Source organism: Patagioenas fasciata, chromosome Z, assembly GCF_037038585.1.
Source record: "Patagioenas fasciata isolate bPatFas1 chromosome Z, bPatFas1.hap1, whole genome shotgun sequence".
Lineage (NCBI taxonomy): Eukaryota > Metazoa > Chordata > Aves > Columbiformes > Columbidae > Patagioenas > Patagioenas fasciata.
Genome location: NC_092560.1, coordinates 18,592,993 through 18,612,295, shown reverse-complemented (window position 1 = coordinate 18,612,295; position 19,303 = coordinate 18,592,993). Strand labels below are relative to the sequence as shown.

General features: G+C 41.9%; 1 protein-coding gene across 3 annotated transcripts in view; it reads left to right on the top strand.

The window, feature by feature from the left end:
- ADAMTSL1 (ADAMTS like 1) overlaps window positions 1–12,631 on the top strand; it is a 443,632-nt gene extending 431,001 nt beyond the window's left edge. For all 3 annotated transcript variants that reach the window (XM_071802344.1, XM_071802343.1, XM_071802345.1), the window contains 6 exons: window positions 507–707; window positions 1,436–1,616; window positions 4,841–5,048; window positions 7,569–7,678; window positions 8,670–8,890; window positions 10,529–12,631. In XM_071802344.1, coding sequence (XP_071658445.1) covers window positions 507–707; window positions 1,436–1,616; window positions 4,841–5,048; window positions 7,569–7,678; window positions 8,670–8,890; window positions 10,529–10,635 — 1,028 coding nt within the window. In that variant the 3' untranslated portion in view covers window positions 10,636–12,631. The remainder of the gene's footprint in view (window positions 1–506; window positions 708–1,435; window positions 1,617–4,840; window positions 5,049–7,568; window positions 7,679–8,669; window positions 8,891–10,528) is intronic.
- Window positions 12,632–19,303: the final 6,672 nt, after the last annotated feature.

The following is a 19,303-nucleotide window of genomic DNA, read 5'->3' as shown; positions in this document are numbered from 1 at the left end:
AACAAAAATTTTGTGTAAACATCCATGTTACAAAAATTCTGTGTAAACTTTTGTGTAACAAAAAATTCTAATTTTTTAATACCCAAAAAAGAGAGAGGGAGGTGGCCCTGTGATTTAAACAGGCAGGCTGGAGACCAAACTCTATTTGTATAGCTTGTTCAAGAATGCTCGTTGAGCTTATTCTAGGTGTGTAACCTCCCTATCCCATTTTCTTTGGTACTAAAATGAGGATGATTAAAAACAATGGAAACCTTGGGAGATTTGATATGAATATTTCCAAACTGAACTGAGTTTTTCATATGGAAGTTAAACTGTTTTTTGGATAATTTTTGTTTCAGCTGATGAGAAGGTATTTGTTACCACAGTATTCCTGTTTTTCATTATGAGAAAATGAGGAGAAAATGTGATGGAATTGACTTTTTCTGCGAACTTTGACCACTTCAGAACATGTAATTTTGCAGCAAGTACAGTACTCAGCAGGTTGCTTTCACATCCCTGTTTCTTAGGGTGTGCTGTGGATGGTCATCCAATGCCGAACATCACCTGGTTCTATTCTGGCGAGCCTCTCAGTCTGCGCCATCGCCTCCTGGCAGCGGGACGGATTCTTCAGATACTCAACATCAGTGATGCTCCTCATGGTGAATTCAGCTGCCTTGCTCAGAATGAGGCTGGCTCTCTCACACAAAAAACATCCCTGGCTATACAAGGTAACTCTCCAGTTTCAGTTCTGTTGCCCTGTGAAGCTCTTACAGTAGATTACCCTGCACTGACATTCTCTTCAAGGATTTCTCCTCTCTGAAATCAGGACTGTTATGTGCAGGAGGAAATAGGTGTTTTGATTTTTTACTGACATGGAGATAGATTTGCAGGACTACCAGGTACCTTGTTATGTTTTATGTCTTACTTTATCAAAATGACACCTGATACTTCTGGCCTGCTCAGCATACAACACACCTTGCTGATTCAAGTCATGCTTATCAAATCTGGACAATTTTTGTGTCCAGAAATTCAAGACAGAGGTATCACAGTTTGAAACCCTAAAATTAGAAGCCCTAGTGTGGGTGGATTGGAACAGAATATGCAGCTTTCATTGCATCAATGGTCAGGGAAGGACTGGAGAATTTAATATTTCCTTAAATCTTGCAATTAAAATGTAAGTGTGTTTTAATTCCCCATTCATCCTCTGGATGGATGGATGAGAAACACACATAAGATCATAGAATAATATATAACAAAACAGCCAGTGGCTGACATCAGCTGGAATTACATTCCTTCTTCGTTTATTGCCTGGTGCCCTGTAGATGTAGGCAGCTCCTCTTCACTTGAGAAAACAAGTCCAAATATTTGATCCTGGAGAACATCTCTGACTCTTTTCTAAGTGCTGCCTAATGACAGTTTTTGAATCTTAGCATCTCTCTCCCACACTTTTTGGCAGAATACCAATGGTCAGTGGACAAGCTAATGGCCTGTTCAGCTTCCTGTGGCCACAAAGGTGTGCAGCTGCCGCAGCTGATGTGCTTACTGGATGGGGCCGAAGTCAACATATCCTACTGCAAAGAGAAGCCCAAGCCAACCCTGCAGCCCATAGCATGTAACAGGAGAGACTGTCCTTCACGGTTCGTCTGTTAAAATGTCATACCTGCTTTTAAGATGTGCTTGAAGAGTTCTTTGCACTGGACATCATGCTATTGCAGCCTCTCTGGTGCCTGTCGTGGCTAAAAGGGAATTTATAAGTGCTTAACCTAGACAGCTGGGAATTTGTAGAAAGATTTGTGGAAAACATTGACAGTACATGGTATTCTTCCAATAATCAGGTTAGGAAATAATACAAAGGCTATTGCCTGCTCTTTATTAGCAAAGTTCACAGCTTGATTTGTCTTGGGTGATTCCAGCATCACCCAATGTTGGATGTGAAAAATGATGCTTGTTCCAAGCTCTGTACATATGGGAGTTTTGATATGGAAGTACTATAGGATCACATCTTTTGTGTGTTCTGCATGGCTCCATACTGCTTTATCCCAACAATATAACAGAAAAGAAGGTTTAGCAGCCATTTAGGGGGGTTATTCTGAGTTCCTGTGTGATATGAACATCAATATAGGACAAGCTGGAGCTGCAGCTGCAAAGAATTCCCTTAGCAGAGTGGAAATATCTTTTGTAAAATGGGCACATCCTGTCAGATCTAGTGAGCATGAAGGGAAGTCAGGTTGAGTTCTGCCACCTGTTGCAGATTGCTAACTTGTGGCTTCCTTGGGATTGTAATTCTGCCCCTGTAATCCCCTGGTTTTCAGTTACTGTTAAACGTAATGCAATCAGGACAGCTTCAAAGACTTCTGACTACACTTAGGTCTTCCTCTGCCATTTCCTCCCCACACAAAACACTTTCCTTTTTTGACACCATTTGGTGCAAAAAAGAATGCATTCCAAGCATCTATCCAGAGTCAGTGTAGTGTTATACTCCCACATGTTAAAAATGTCCTACTCCTGCTATTCAGTGGCTCCTCAGCTGAGACATGTAAACATGCTTTTCCATATATTTCTGTGGTTTTACTCCCCCCTCTCCCTTATTTCCATTGTTGCCATGTGTCATGGTTTAGCCCCAGCCAGCAAGCTAGGACCACATGCCACTCATTCAACCCTCCCCCCACCCAGGTGGGATGAGGAGGAGAATCAGGAAACAAAAGGTGCAGCTCGCAAGTCGGGATAAAAACAGTTTAACAAGAGAGCAGAGGAAGAAATAAGCAACAGTAATAACAATAAAAGAAATACAAAGCAAAGGGTGCACATTGCAATCTCTTACCAACCCAGACAATTGAGGCCCATCCTCCTCCTGAGTAGCAACGCCTTGAGCAGCAGTCACAAACACTCATCCTGTACAGCTGATCCTGGAAAGAGCAGAGACACAGACCACAATTTGCACTCAAACAGGATCGTACCGCAACCCCAGTCCCAGAGAACAAAGACAGCAAAAGACAGCAGTGATTCCCCAAGTGATGAGCGCCCCCAACCACCAGTCCCCCCTAGTATTGAATATCCCTTTGACTGGTTTGGGTCAGCTGTCCTGGCTGTGTCCCCTCCCAGGTTCCTGTGAATATTAACTCCATTACTTCTGTACCAGTACATATTTTTCTAAGCTTATATTCCCTCGTTTCCCTTACTTACACTGTGGATGTCATGTGTTTGAGTATACAAGCACATAAAAGTACTCATCATCTCAAGAGAAATCTAGTACACTTATTTCATTTGATGTTGATTTGGGAGTTGTATTAAAAAAGAGAGGCTAAGCTGAGGGAAGGAGAGGTGCTAAGCAACCTGATGAGAAGTAAGCTACCAGATTTACCGCTCTTGCTGTGTCCTGGGTATATGGTAAGCTTCTGTTTAATTACCTTTTAAAATATATTCCTACCCCTCTTTGAAGGGAAATGTTTTCTGAGTTGCCAACTGAGTCATACAAAGGAAACAAAAAGAGATTTGATGAAATATGAAACACACTCATCAGCAGTTTTGCTTGGTGATGGCAGTAAAATCCATGCAAATGGTTTATGTCTTTTTATACCTTCCCTGAACTGTAACACAACCCACAATCCTCCCTTGGCTCCTGAGAAACTGCTGAGATGTAAGCTTGGAAATAGAAGTTTATTGAAGCGTGGAACAGAGCTTTACGAGGGGTGCAGAAACTTCAGATTCAACTTCACCAAACTGCATGAAAAAAAGTAGCAGCATTTTTGTTTTGCATGTTGAAAGTGTGTTTGTTTATATACTTGTTTTTGTGACCACAGGAGTTAGACACTCACAGAAGACTGAGGAATAGCAATGGATGCCCCTCCATGGGACTGGAGAACTCCTATTGTTTATTTTGTAAAGTAATAATAAACACTGCTGGTGAGGGACACAATAGGCACCGTTTTCCTCCCAATAACACACCAGTCCTGCTGAGTATCCTGAAACTTAATGAAGAAAACTTCTTACTTGACCATAAGTCTTCAGGAAACTAGTAATCAGTTGCATCCTTCCTGTTCTAACCTACCTCCTTCCCAAACCCAACTGTACAAGTGTTTCACTTAATGATCCCCAGAGAGACAAAATGTGCTGTACATCTTGGTAAGAGTTTGGACCAGGACCATTTTTTTGTGTTGTTATAGGCTTTTTAATAGATAGACTGGCAGACCAGCATGTAGGAGTTCAGAGCCACAGTCTCAGCTGGTGAATGTGTGGTCTGAGCTCAAGAAGAAGAAAGGTGTCCTTTGTTCCTGGGCTGGCTATGCACCAGCCGCGTCTCTGGGCAACCTTCAGGCTTTTCTGGATCATCCCAGCTATCAAGGGCATAACAGAGCAGGCAGACACCAGCAGGCTCTTCTGTCAGCAGCAGGTTTTAAGTGGCCTATGAGCTACTCCAGCATCTTTATGGAGATAGTTTTCCTTAGTAAGGAGCATAAATGGGCTGGTCATTGCTGGCATTGTGACTGTAGCTTGTCATGGAGGTCTCTGTGACACAGTGGTGTAAGAGTGGCCATGCCTGACCACTGTGCCTGGGCTAGAAATATTTACTAAGCCTTTAAAAACAGCCTTTAAGGGCCAGAAAATGAATTCTGGGCCCAAAGAGCCTAGAGAAAGATAATTAAATTTAAAATGTGCTTTTTTCTCTGTTTTTATTCTCTGAGCAGTTTTCAGTTGCCACTATGGGAGGCTGAGGAACTCAGCACTTTCCAGGATCTCACCATAAATTAACCAAGCCATTGTTATCTTGCTTTGGTCCAACACATAAAGACCTGTTGACACCAATGACCCTGCAGATGGTGGCACGTATCTGCTCCCTGACCTCTTTGCCTTTCTCTCACAGATGGATGGTAACATCGTGGTCTCCCTGCACACGAAGCTGTGGTCGAGGCATCCAGACGCGGCGAGTGACGTGTCAGCGACTAACAGCGACAGGCAGCTCTGTCCCAGTGTCAAATGAGGCTTGTACCCAGGTGTCCAAGCGCCCTGTGGACACACAGAACTGTAACAGGCAGCCCTGTGTTGAGTGGGTGGCCTCTTCTTGGGGCCAGGTAAGGAACAAGCCAGCAATCCAAGGATAGCCTCATGCTGTGGGCTAGAAAAAAGTGATAAAAAGTACAGCTTCATACAAAGATCAGATGTTAAAAAGCTTCATTCCATAAATACCAAGTGTTGAGAATTAGATTGCTTTGTTGTGGGAATCCACACTAGACCTTTGTCTTTCTGCAATCTACGAGATTTCCTGAAAAGACACTTGTTAATCAATTATATATATTATACATTTATATAATCAATTATAATCTGGGACCAGATTATAATTATTCTATGTGCTTTCTTCCTTTTTCTTCCCACTCCAGATTGACTGAACCATATGTGAAGGGTGATGAGTCCACTACAGTCCAGACTTAGGGATAGAAACTCACAGATTTTAGCCCAAAGATCTCCAGATCGGTGATTCACACAAGGATGGATGATTCTAGGGTGAATGAGAAACAGGGTTAAAAACGTAGAAGCTAATTTTTCTAGAGGTCAAAGCCAGTTATCAATGCTACTTTAACATCACTTTTGGTGAAATAACGATTTTCAAAGGGTCAAAGAAAAAGCAGTTTGAAAAAAAGCCAAAGTAGTCATTCATCTAGTTGAAATGATGAGTCAGGTAAAGGTATAGAAGTGAGGCAGAAAATAATTATCTAGTTTTGACATATACCAAGCTGTCATGATATATTTTGCCTCCTTTTCTAATTAGTGTACAGTAAGCCAGTTTGAAAACAATGGCAAATGCTACTCAATTGTATTAGAGGTTAGAGTAACATGACAGTTTGTTATTAACAACCAAAAGTATTCTGCATTTGCTTTAGGTAATATGTACAACACATTGCACTGCATCATGGTTTTTTATGATGTTGGCAGTAAAAAGTGTCTTCAGCTACTAGGATTTGTTATTCTTCACTACTTGACAACAATTTAATTTACCTCTTGCCTGTGTATTTTGGAACCCTCTCATGAAAGGTGTTTGGGGTATTGTATTAGATTTATAAGTAAAGCTTGGAATTATCCTTTTGTAACAAAGAAGCAGATTTTCACTTGCTGTGGAATTCCAAGTATGGACTGGATTATAGTAGCAAAAAGCCAGTTATCTCATCATTATTTTGTAGATCATTATGGTCTATATTTTTTACCATGACAAACTCAGCTGAAACAATCAAAGAGGTCTGAATTAATTTGTTAGACCTAACCTCTGTGCATTATAATGCAATATTTCTTCTACTTAGCTTCAAAAAAAAATCAAGTTCCACATGATTCTATGCAGCTCAGTCTGTTGTCTAATTACAGGTAGGAATATATCACTGGCTCAGTGGCTTGGTAGATCAGCGATCTTCTGGGTAGTATCATGGGGTATCAGGTCCCTTTTGCCCAGGTGTAGTGACCAACTTTCCCAACTCACAGAGATAATAAGCAGACTACCTACTCTACTCCCACCTCTAGAATGAATTCCTTTTCTTCATTTAATTTTAATGGTATTTCAATCTTCACTATGTAATGCCATAGTGTTTTTAAACTAGTGAGACAGGCTTTCTGGTGATGGGTACTACTAGGCCCTGCAGATATCACAGAACTGCTGCATGTAATTCAGAGAATGGTGTTTCCATCCACCTTGCTCAGTGAGGAGGTTGACTGGGAGCAACAGGAAACCCGTCAGTCACTGCTTCTCTCTCTCAGTTATCAGGGAGGAAGACATTGCGGTGGGACAGGACAGTTATGTGAGGAGTGCATGGTTGTATGAAATAGGGCTCCTACTGATGGGGGGGCATGGAGCTGGCAGAGGGATCAATCAGTAGCCCTCTCCTGGCAAAAGTTCCTCCTTCACACTAAGATCCCTTTCTTAAACCCTTAGTCTGTTCTTGAATATAATTTCCAGATACACGGAGAAACAAACTGTTTCTTAAAAGTTGATGTAATTTAAAAGAGCACTAATACATTCTTCATGCCTATAGCTAATTATTATTTAGTTGGAGAGGATTAGAAGAGTTAAAGAGTAAGCACATGATTAATAAGCTTGAGTAGACTAGGATAACCTCAAGTTTGCAGATCTGCTGTTTGTTATGCTTGCTGCTTTCGTTTATTGTCCTGCAATGCTTTTAAATTATTAACTGGAATGGAATATGCACTTGATTCAATGTGATTTTGGTTATTAACTGCTTGGTCATAAATTGTGATAATACAAAAAGGAATGTATTGAGATTTCTTGAATGGATCATGGGCTCTTTGCTAATGACATGAGAGCATTTTACATGCACTAACAGATGTATTTAAGACTGAACTATTGAGGAGGAGAGGTAATGAATCTACAGAGCAGATATACAAATGCAGTTTTAATGTTGCTGGAGGACAGTGAGGTAGGGCAGAAGATGACTGTGCACTAAGGCTTCAAAGCCTGCAGAGCAGCAGGAATTGCTCAAAAGCTCAACAGTCACTGCATGGTGGCATGGGCTTTATTTCACCATTAGTCTTACAAAAGGAGAACACATCCTGCCTTTTACCTTGCTTAAGTGATTTTCCTCTGTTCACAGTGTAATGGGCCTTGCATTGGACCACGACTAGCTGTACAGCGCAGGCAGATATTTTGCCAGACCAAAGATGGGACTTCTGTGTCATCTGATCAATGCAGTGCCTTACCAAGGTAGGACAGAAATCTCTTACATCTGAAACCACTACCCTTTGCAGAGATGTTGAATGGGCTAGTGATTTCAACAATTTTGGGGTTTCCCTTATGTAACCAAGAGGTCATACTGTAACCCATACACTTATGTCGCACAAATCTCACCAGGCTTAAGCCCAGGCTTCACTATTTGCTTCTATGAGCCCCAGAAAAAAATACTAGTTGGTCAACAACTGGAAAGTCTTCTAGGCATGCCACATCCTGACCGAAAGGCTGTGCTACCTCTTCTTAAGCTGCCAGTCTCCTTCTCTCTTAAGCACAAGCTCTAACTGAGGAAAAAAGGGGAATCCACATCTTTTGTTTTCCTGCAGATAAATTTGACTGTCAACATTATAAAGACATATTTAATTTATCTGAAACTTAGGTATGTAAATCATTCCTGATCTTGACTGAAAATGAACATAATTGTTTTTTTGGCTCCCGGTCATGTATTTTCATTATCTGTGTGACAAACAGCTGGGAACTAAGTGTGCCTATGCATCTTCAGCGACATTGTGCTGAAGGGTAAAGGAAGATTTCAGAGAACCAGTTTTGTTTCATCCCACTGGCTGTAAAGCCGTAAAAAAAGATACAAAACTCCTCTGGGTCTCACTGGTTGCAATTTCACTGATTGCATCTCTTCTGTGGACCTCTGGTTTGATACTTCATGGAGAGGACATTTCAACCAATACCTCAAATTGCTCATACAGTCATTTTGCTCCAGTGGTGCTACACCAGCGTGTGCCCACTGAGGGTCTGTTCCTTGAATGCAGTTACAAATTGCCTTTCAGTGCACCACAGTTGTCCCCATTTGCACCCCTCGAAGACCTGACCCATATGGTGCTCTAAGCAAGTTATATTTGGGTTATGCAAGGCTTGCTGTCCCCAGAGCTTGCATGACACCAGGAGCAGCATGCACTTGCTCCCTGGGCAGCATGGCGATGGGTCACTCTTCCCTCCCTCTTGCCCACAGGCCTTTGAGCACCCAGAACTGCTGGACCGACATCTGTGGCGTGCACTGGAGGGTCAGCCTGTGGACCGTCTGCACAGCTACCTGCGGAAACTATGGCTTCCAGTCCCGGCGCGTGGACTGCGTGCATGTCCGCACCAACAAGCCCGTGATGGAGCACCACTGCTCCTGGAGGCCGCGACCAGCGAACTGGCAGCGCTGCAACATCACCCCCTGTGAGAACAGTACGTGGCTGAGAGGACAGGGGGCAGTGCAGTGTTGGAGGACGATGGGAGGCAGAGCAGCTTCTCAGAAATGCAGCACTGGACCTTGCAACTGGGCATCCTGGGGAACCTCCAGCCAGAATATGTGCAAATTTTGGTGTCCAAAACTCAGCACCCCAGTGACAACAGCACCCATGGTGACTTGTTGGTCATAGTGATAGCACCACAATTGTATCCCCTTGCTAATAGCAAGAGAAATGGCTGTTGCAGCCTTAACTTTCTGTTAGTGGTACAGAGAGAATGTAAAACACAAATCGCAGACTGCTGGCTATAGTTAAAATACAATAAGTCTAAATCCAGTGAGTAGGTTGATGATAGAAATTCCTGCAATGGAGGCTGCTTGCTTTCAGGCGAAGAGCAGCTAATTGAGCCTGATAAAGGACTAGAAAAGCACAATTTTTTTTTTATGAATAAATAAATAAGTACATACATACATACATAAAAACACACCCCAAAACCAGCCACCCGATTATGCTGTCTCTCTGAAAATAATGCCCCACGACGGCAGTGTCCACTTGGGAAACACCAGCCAATCAGCCAGCACAAGTTTAAGTCACTGTATTTTCATCTGCCCTAGCTCCCACTTCTTGTGCTGATTTTGGTGGTCAGTTCCCACCCTCTAGCATACAAGACAGTTGCTGTGCAATCATCACAGAAGCAGCGGCAGAACCTGTATGTGCTTGCCTACAGCCGTGCCACCTGTGACACTCTTAAGTAGAGGCAAATAGGACTCCATAGGTTTGACCCCATGAGCTGAGTTTGGGGTGCTCTAATGGAAGTGGAAGGGCTGAGATTGCATACAGGTACAATACAAGACCTTTTGTCACTCCAGCTTCTTCCTGCTGTACAGAAATATCCTGCCTCTAGACAATAGTGGAGTTATTTGGCACAGACATTACTGGAGAGTGCTGTACAACTCCTCTGTGATGATCCACTTTCCAGCCTTAGCATGGCAAGTGGGAGTTCCTCAGACAACAACACAGCCAAGATCTCGCAGGGGTACTGGACAATTTTCTAATCTGCCACTCAAAAGCAGGAGGCTGCAGGCCTTTAAAACTGTCCAAATGTTATTAGGACCTGGGTCCTAAGGGAGTTCAAAAAGTGACTTAACATCACCCTGAGATGTGTTCTGCAACACACATGTAAAAAGCACAACACAACACCCAGTCAGATGGGGTGGTGTTCCCACATGCTCTCTCTTCAAATGCAAAAGGTTGGCCAAAGTGCCTTTGAATTACTCTGTTTAAAATAATTTTCAGTTTTATTTACTATTTCATCTTTGGTTTAACAACTGTTACGAAATTTCTAGAGCCTCCCTTAAATACAGGTAGCTGACGAAGTGACAGAGTGCTGGAGGAGCCTCAGAAACCCTGTCCTCAGGCTCTGAAAGCAAAAACTGGCTTACACTTTCTCCATTAAGCCTTTAGCTGCCTGAAGTCCCTGCTCAGTCTCTGCAGCATGTCAAGCTCATGCTCACAGTGAGACTTCCCAACACAAATCTGTCTTGTTTCCGGTCTTGGCCACCCCAGGAAATGTTCTAAGGTAAGAAATCCTTTCATTGGTTCATCACCATGTCTTCTTTTGTTTTCTCTTTGGCAGTGGAGTGCAGAGACACCACGAGGTACTGCGAGAAAGTTAAGCAGCTCAAACTCTGCCAGCTCACCCAGTTCAAGTCACGCTGCTGTGGAACTTGTGGAAAAGCTTGAAGACAAAAGCAAAGGAAATGGAGGAACAAGGGGATCTCAGCCTTTGCTTCACTGAGGCGAGGACTTTGCAGAAAATATAAATGGAATGGAATTGTTTTTCATTTTATTTATTTATTTCCCTTGGAGGAAAAAAAAAAAAAGAAAAAAAGAAAAAAAAAAAAAAAAAAAGAAACACCTTTTACCAAATCATTGTTGAAAAGGGACTTGACAAGTTTTCCCTCTAAGAATCTGGGAGACAGAATGCAGCAAAATATGGTCATGAGGGATGAGGGTAGACCACAAAATGTCACTGAGCCCCCCACGTGCAACCAGAAGTGGGCCTGTGAGGAGTGGAGCTGCCCATAAAGCATGTAAGTGCCATGGGGATACACCAACGGATAGGGAAGTGGATCAGAGTAAAAACCTAGCATCACATTGGACCACCACAATATTAAACGAATAATCAGACAGCTTGGAAGGTCACAGGACACTAGAAGAAAAAAAAAAACTAAACTAAACATTCTGCTCTGCAGTATGAAGATACTTCATCTGTCTTACAGTGCTTTGAGAATATAAGCATGTGATTTCACTTTATAAACCTATTTTTTACATCCAAGATTGGATTAATTTTTTCATTTGTAAACCCCTCTCTCTTTCTCACAGCAGGCCTTTGAATTATTTCAGTGAGAGATCCTCGTGATCTTTGAGGATCTGGTGTCTGAGGAAGTTGAACAAAGGTGTGTAATGTAAGTGAACTTAACACATACCTGGAAGTGTTCCCAGGCTGTGATTGTGAGTAAGGACTGGGGACAGAAGGGTTGCCTTAATCACGGAGGTGAGGTGATCATGTTAATTATTATCTAGAAGAAGGAGAGAAAGTATGATCTGCTATTGACAGACTGCAGTACAAACCTGCAAACACTGTCCTGTAGAGAGCACAGACAGGAAAGACAGCGATAGTCTGTGGTAACAGGAACTACTTCATATACTGCATCCTATTAATGCTTACTTGGAAAAGAGAGGAGTACTACTTCCCAGGGTTCAGGTGCTTTCAGACCTGGGATTTTTGCAAAGGAACTTGAGAAATTAGGTTTTCTTATCCTGCTAATGTGAAATATCTTTCTCCGGGCAAACAAGCCTTATGGACAAGTAGTGGAGAAGAGCTGTATTCTGATTTCTTGTGGTTATTCCTTCTCAGTATAAACAGAACGGATTCAGCATCAGCCTCAGAGGACTATTGCCAATAGTTTTAACAAACGCGTCCCTCTCCAGCAGCCTCCCACAACAAAACAGGTGCTATAAAGCAGCACATTTTTAAGCCCATGCATAACACCCTGAAGATACTGTCTGAAAAGTAAGGGTTAAACACCACACCCAATAAATGACTTTGCAAGCTGTCTGTGAGTCTTTCCCCCTGGCCAGTTGCAGTGGTTATTCAGCCAGTGAAGTGCTTCATCCTTTTAGTTCCTGAGCACTCTCTGCTCTGCTCAGACAATGGCCCTAAAATTAGAGGAAATCTGCAAAGTAGAGTGTTTGAGCATCATGAACCTTTAAACAAGACCTACCTGGGTCTGAGGCTTTGGTTCAAGACCATCTCTAAATTAAAGGATTGTCTGTGCCTCTCCCATCACCCCCCACTGGGAGTGCCTTGTGGTACGTTAATGAAATGCTGTTCAAATACTGCTGTGTTACAGCTTCCATGATGTGTGGATTTTTCAGCAAAACTGGGAGTCCGCTTTTGAGGTCAGTGCCAGGTTCATGACATTAAACTGTCTTGCTTTGTGTTACTTCAAATCACATCTGGCAGTGAACACTCTTACTACAAATGGGTCTTCAAGAAATAGTGTTCCTAAGCATCAGTGTAACTTTTTATTTAAAAAAAAAGAAGAATGTCTTTCTATGTATGTAAATGTATATCTTTTCTGTATATTTATTAGGATTTCTTGTATAAAAAGTGCAATATTAATAATTGTACATGATTTTGTCCAGATAAAACTATTTTGGTTTTTTTTTTAAATCTTCCCAGAATTTTGTTCCTCTAAAATCAATGGTAATAGTGTATTTCTCTTAATTTTAATAGCACTTGCATTTAATTGGGGATCTGCTTCACTGTGCACAGAATGCCTTATTAACTATGACACGAGGGAGGGATGACGTTCTTAACTTGTGAAATGATAGTTATGCATGGAATGAAGGACAATTCCTTAATAATAATAACGATAATGATGATGATGACAATGTGGTGGATATTTCTAGTACAGTAGTTAACAAAAAGCAGTACGGGGAAGTATTTTCATTTGTTTAATAACAAAACATATTCATATGATCACATGTTGAATGGTAGCTGTGTAACTGTGCTTAGGAAAAACACAAAGGATGAAATCTGGAGGGTCCACTGTCTTGTCTCCGCACAGTGTAGATTTAATTTCACATGTCTATCCTCTGAATTGTGATTTGGCAGCATCTCAGTAAGACAAATATTGCTGGATATTTTATGAAAGGATGCATTCCTTCTCTAAAAGGAAAACAAAACAGGAAACTTGTATTTATATAACTTTTTGTACAGGTAATGCAGGTTACTTATTTAACTACTGCTGTCTGATGTGTTGTTTATTACTCTTAAAAACAAAATCCAAACAAAGTAGAGAAGCTTTTGAAGTGCCCTGTCCTTATTCCGTATCATGATAGCAACACAGAGCTCTTACACAAAGTATACATGATCTACCTACCCTGGGGAAAGAGTATGCAGTAACTTGTTTTTAAAAGTGTTCAGCCATTAAGATTCTGCATCCTGACTTGGAGATTTATTGTAATTCTTCATTTGCCTTGCTTTATTCTTTTTCACTGATGTCTTGCCTCTATTGCTCGTGTCTAACTATAAAGCCATCACTGCTGGTCCTAGGATTATGGAAATCAGTAAAAGTACACTCCTCTTTTTCTATGCAGCAATGCTTAAATACATCTTGTAACTCTCCTCAGCAACCTATGGCATAAAGCAACCCCTGTTACTTCAGTCTTTCCTTATAGGTCGGTGACAAGGTCACTGCTGCCTTTAGTAGTGAAGCTTGCAACTCCTTGAAGCACCAAGAGTATACATAAAAGGAATCCTGGTAATGGTCAGAATTATGGAGGGGAGAGGAAAGAAGAAAAAAAAAAAATAAAATAAAAGCATTTTCTCTTAACAAAGACAAAATCAAGTTTCATAAACTAAGCTGGTTCTGCTGTTGCCCTTTTCAAACAAATGATACAATGTCTCTTTTAAAAGGGAACAGCGATTTTGCTCTAATTTACTGACCGTTTCCCTAGTATGGTGTTCCTGCATACGCTTTATAGACATTTACAGTGCAGGTAGATAACACCTCACATATACATAAACACACACACAGAGATGCAAGTCAAAGACCAGAACTAAGACTTCCAAACAACAGTACTGAAGGCAATGGGAATTCGATCATTCATTTTGAGTAAAACAAGTAAGGAAGCTGGTGTTGATGTAAAACAAACAGCAGGCCAGCTTATGCTCTCAAGAGAATAATTATGCTTTTTTTATGCATATGGCTCTAGTTACCAGTCAAGTCAAAAAAGCTTCAAAACCTTCAAAGTAAGCTTCCCGTTTTGTTCTCCATTCTAATTTTCCTCAAGGAGGAAAAACAGTTCTGCAACAAGCAGAAAAATGCAGTGCTGAAAGGTTCCCCATGGGAGACCTACTCCCGCCCCTTGTTATGTGGCAAGGCAAGCACAGCTAAACTACTCCAGGCGTGTATGTCAGCATACGTGCTCTTAAAACCGTAGAAGCCACAGGCAGGGCTTTCCAAAGTAACAACTAAGCTGGAAATTTTTTTCCTACTATATGGCCACGGTCATGACCTTCTTTTCAAATGACCCTGTCAAACAAAAAGCTAATGATGACCTTACTATTTGGTACACTGATACATAAATAAACCTGATTGTTCTATATCAGCATAAGCTGACAGCTCTAGTTGTACAAAAAGGCAAACCAAAAGCTTATCTTAAAAGTCCACATGAGTTCTTAACAGCAGCTGTCAGAGTCACTGATCATTTCACATAGGAACTGAATGAATTAACTTCATTCATTTGATTATATAATTTTTAACACAGAAGTTTTCAAACAGTTTTGTATGATGTCAGATTTTCTCACAGACAATTAGTGCATACAGATGGGAAGCTCAGAATTGCTAATGCCAACTGTGGCTCTGCATATTAGCTGCAGACCATGGTTTGGGAATCATAGATTTAAACATTCCCTTCATCCTCTTGTTCAAAGGCATATGTATATTTATCAGTAGTGTTATATATTAGCAGTCACACTCAGCCTTTTTTTGGTGGAAGCTAAACTAAACAATATGTAAAATACTTTAGTTTGCACAATACTGAGGGAACAATCACACATCCTTTTTCCACTGGTTTTACACATTAAAAGCATATTGGCTAATCATCATCTTCACCTACACTGCTTTTCATCGTCTCCATCCATCTCCTCTCCATTCAATAAGAATCAAATCTAAAATGTAGTCACATACATAGTCCTTTTAATAACATTTTGATGTAAAGTTCTCACTAAGGCATTTCAGTAATATGCAACCCAGATGTTATTTATCCAGATTTATAAGGGGGAAAGCCACATCTCAGCATCTCCTCTTCTGATTACAATACTTATTTCTAGCCTCCTCTGCCTTTCCCTCCTTTTCACTAAGATAGAATTTACTCGCTCCCATTCTCAAGTTCACATGCGAAGACATGAACACAACAGTATGGGGTTTTTTTCTCCGTCTCTCTGAGAAGCAGATATGGTGCTGAGCCTCATCTTTCCTTCAGTGATCACCAATGAAGACTGAAACTAGCAAGTCCATGGAATCACAGACTGCAGTCCTTTCTTGCCAGAATGATTACAAAACCTGGAACAGCCTCTACTGAGCCATCAAATGCATTTTGCGTGGCTGAGGCAGCAGGGCTGAGAGTACACAAGTGCCTTAGGATTAGAGAAATATCACAGCAGTGTTTATCTGGAAGAGTTTTTTTCAAATGAAAAAATAAACATCCTAAAGCAGCTCATGAAATATATTTAAAACAGGATCTTCACTGATCCGAGTTTGTATACCAGCTCATACTCATATATGGAAGGCTATATGAAGGGAGATTCAAGGTTAGCTCAGAAAAAATGACATCTGACCAATAAACAACAAACAAACAAAAATTTTAAAAAAACCTATGATGAAGAAAAATCAGTTTGTAAGAACTAGAGTAACTGAGGTGAGGGCAAGGCATACACCCTGTCACCAACATAGAAAGTAGCTGACAGTGGTTTGGGGTTTTTTTGCTTTTAATGCAGGAAGACCACTGGACGTGCCTTGCCCTTCGCACTGGTGCCTGCCTTTGGCACTGTGACTGATCAGCACACGTTGGGAGATCTGCACATGCTTACTTCACAAAGAAAGGGGATTGTATGGGAGTGCCTTTAATGCCTCTCTCTGTGTCTGTGTCTATCCGGATCATGTGCAGTTTACACTGCCTCAGGCTGCTTTGAGTTGCACATGGTTGTCCATGAAGTGTGGCAGGTGGGAAGGAGCGATGCAGCACTGTGTCACCCATCACACACCCATTTCTCTTTAGTATCTCACTGTGCTGGCAACAAGAACCCTGAGTCACTCCTCCCCTGCTCACTTGCTTACCTAGCTCCAAAGAGCTCTGTAGGTCTTTGACCCTGACAGTTACTAAATTTAATTGGTAAACATTGCTTCTTTTCAAAGAGAGACTCCATCTTACCACGCTCTTCCACACTCCCTTCAAAAAGACTGGCTCTGTCAGCAAGACAAATGGCTTTGGCGGAAGATGGGCACCGTGTTTCTGAAGGCCAGATTCCTCTGCACAGCCTGTGGGTGAAGCTACTGCAGCAACATCTCTAGGTTCACACAACAAAAGCAAACCTGATACAACAAAATGCTCATCCTTCACCAGAGGCAGCATTCTTGTCTCACAGGGCACCTTCATGCTTGCCCAGACACACAAATTTCCCCAGCACCAGTTGAAAGACCAGGTACTTGTCTAAGTCTCTGAGGCTGTAGGAGGGGTGCAGCACACCAGGCAGGACTCCATGGGCTGAGGCACCAGCTGAGCAGGGCCAGGGCAGAAGGCTCCTCTCTGCAGCCAGAGCAAGTGCTCTGCAACCAGCAAGGAGCGGGAAAGAAACTCAGCTGGCTTTAGCAAGGGATATAGTTTATGAAACTCTGATAACCAGGGCTCATAAGCCAAAACAATGAGTAAAACAGTATGCTGCTTGTTCAGCTTGCCACTCTTATTCTGGCAACGTGCTGCTTACCTCTTAGAAGAGGGAATAAAAGGGAAAAACAGGAGTGTTGCCTAAGCCTTTAAGCCCTTTGGAAAGAAAAGTTTTATATTTGTGTAGATATAAATGAAAGTATGCAGTTTTTATGTGGCTAAAAGGGAAGGGGACACCAGAGGGTAGAACTCTGTCTGCATACAAATACTGTTTGCTTAAGCAGCAGCAGGATGTGAATGATTGCACAGTAAGCATGTAGTTATCCACACATGCTTAGGATGACATGGGCATGGGAAACCACTCCCTACTACTACACTCTTTAATACTATAAAGTAGTTGGCAGCTTCTAGGTCTCACATGAGGCTTGTGCCTACTTCAGTTACAAACTCCCTAGGGCTGGTGGGAAGGCACAAGAATAAAATGTGAACCAGAAAGATCACACCAGACAGGCCATGAACAGCTTGCTCTCCAAGTGAGGAGACAGGACAGGTTTCTTTTATCTTAAGAAAGTGCTTAATGGCTGGGCTGAGCAGTAATTTGTTTTGGGCTACATGAAGACTTCCCCCAGCCCTTTTCAACATGATACTTTTTTTAATAAAAAAAAAAAGCATAAATTCTTGGTTTAAATAAACACCCCATGAGGTTAGTGGATGCTTGTTAAAACACTTCACCTACTGAAACACTGATGGAGTCAGTTTTCAACTAATAGCATACAACCCAGTGATTTTATTACTGAAAAAAAAAAAAAGGAAAAATCTCACTGTTAACCCACTACATACAAATCACAGCAAATCAAATCCAGCTGTGCAGGGAGGATCTCATAGGCACTTTTCTTTTTTAGCAGAGAACAAAGCAGAGCAGGGGCCTGCTTGCCCAGCAAAGCAGCAACCTCAAGCCCGTGTGATGGCACTTGGCAGTGCTGCATGAGCCCTCTTGCCTGTCTGGGGACAGGACACTGCATCAGCCAGCACAGTGCTAGGGAACTGGTGAAAACAGAGTATAGAGCCAAACACAAACATTGCCTCTTTAAGAGCTACCTTATTCGTTCCCTGATGAATGTGGCCTAAAACATCTGTGGTAGAGAGGTGTAGCCAGAAGGGGAAGTGAAAGTCAAGTTGCCCCACAGCAGTATTTCCACACAAAAGCAATTAGAGAGGCACAAACCATCAAACTACTGCTTCCAGTGTGGGAAAGAGGCAGAGAAAGACACTAGTGCAGTAGGGAGAAAAGAGGTTTGTAACAGGATCAGCCAAAGGCAAACTCTGCTCAGAAAATTTGTTATGGCAGTTTCCCATCCCAGTGAATCGAGAGCACAATTCTCTCTCTGCCCAAAAGTTGTTTTCCAACTAAGATGACGTGGGTCCCTCAGGGAGACCCTACCCATGCACCAGCAAAGTCCTTTCTTTTTCTTGCAAACAAAGGGTTTGCTCTTTCATACTTTAAGTTCAGCTGCCTCCTGTCTCCCGAGTACCACACCCAGGATCAATACTGTTTTCCTCTGTGATATGAATGTCCTCGGTCCTTTCTGAAGTATACCACTTATCTTTCAACACCTCTTTCATAGCTCTGAAACACGTGAGGTGCTGACAAATCGATCTCTCTAGCAGTCTATAGCATTGGGTGAAGCCCGTTTTAGAGTTTGAAGTGGTAAACTTTTCACAAATTTGCTGCCTGTTCATATTTTGGGACCATAAGCATATAACTTTTTTATTTTTCTTGACCTCTCACTTATAACCAACTTCAAATCTTCTCCAGATGGAACTGCTGTCTGCTGCACAAATGAGACACAGGGGCTTGCAGTCCTTGCAGGCACAGGTGATTGAAAGACTTGGTATCATGCAAGTCAAAACTGAAATGGTTGGTTATCTCCCCCATTATTCCAGACAACGTAGTTTCTTTTGTGGCTGTTTTATTTTGGTTTTGACTGAGGACAGGGGAATCAAGTATTTTTGCTCAGCCTTTCCACAGGCAGGAACCACAGTCCTCCTGACTAAGCAGACATTCAGGACCTTCTGGGAAGCTGCTGCCCTTCTAAAATTTAGTCTGGGCATGTCTCCTTAATTCAGCTTTCATATTTAAGTCTTGCCTAACAGATTGTGCTTTGCCCTGGAGATCAGTAGTGCTGGTGAGTTGTCCTCTTCTGTTTTCAGGGACACAGGAAGAAGCTATCCCCACAAAGAGTCTCTGCAGTGTACATACGGGAGACTGTTCATGTCCAAAGCTGACATCTATTTGCAATGATTACAGTAATTGATACCAGTGCAGGAACCTACCCTGACAGTGACAGTTTTCATCTACTATTGTTTAGCACAATTTTCCTTGTTCTTTTTTGCATGCTTCACAGTACAAAACCCCTGGATGCCTTTCTCAACCCTGCCAAGGACAAAGCCC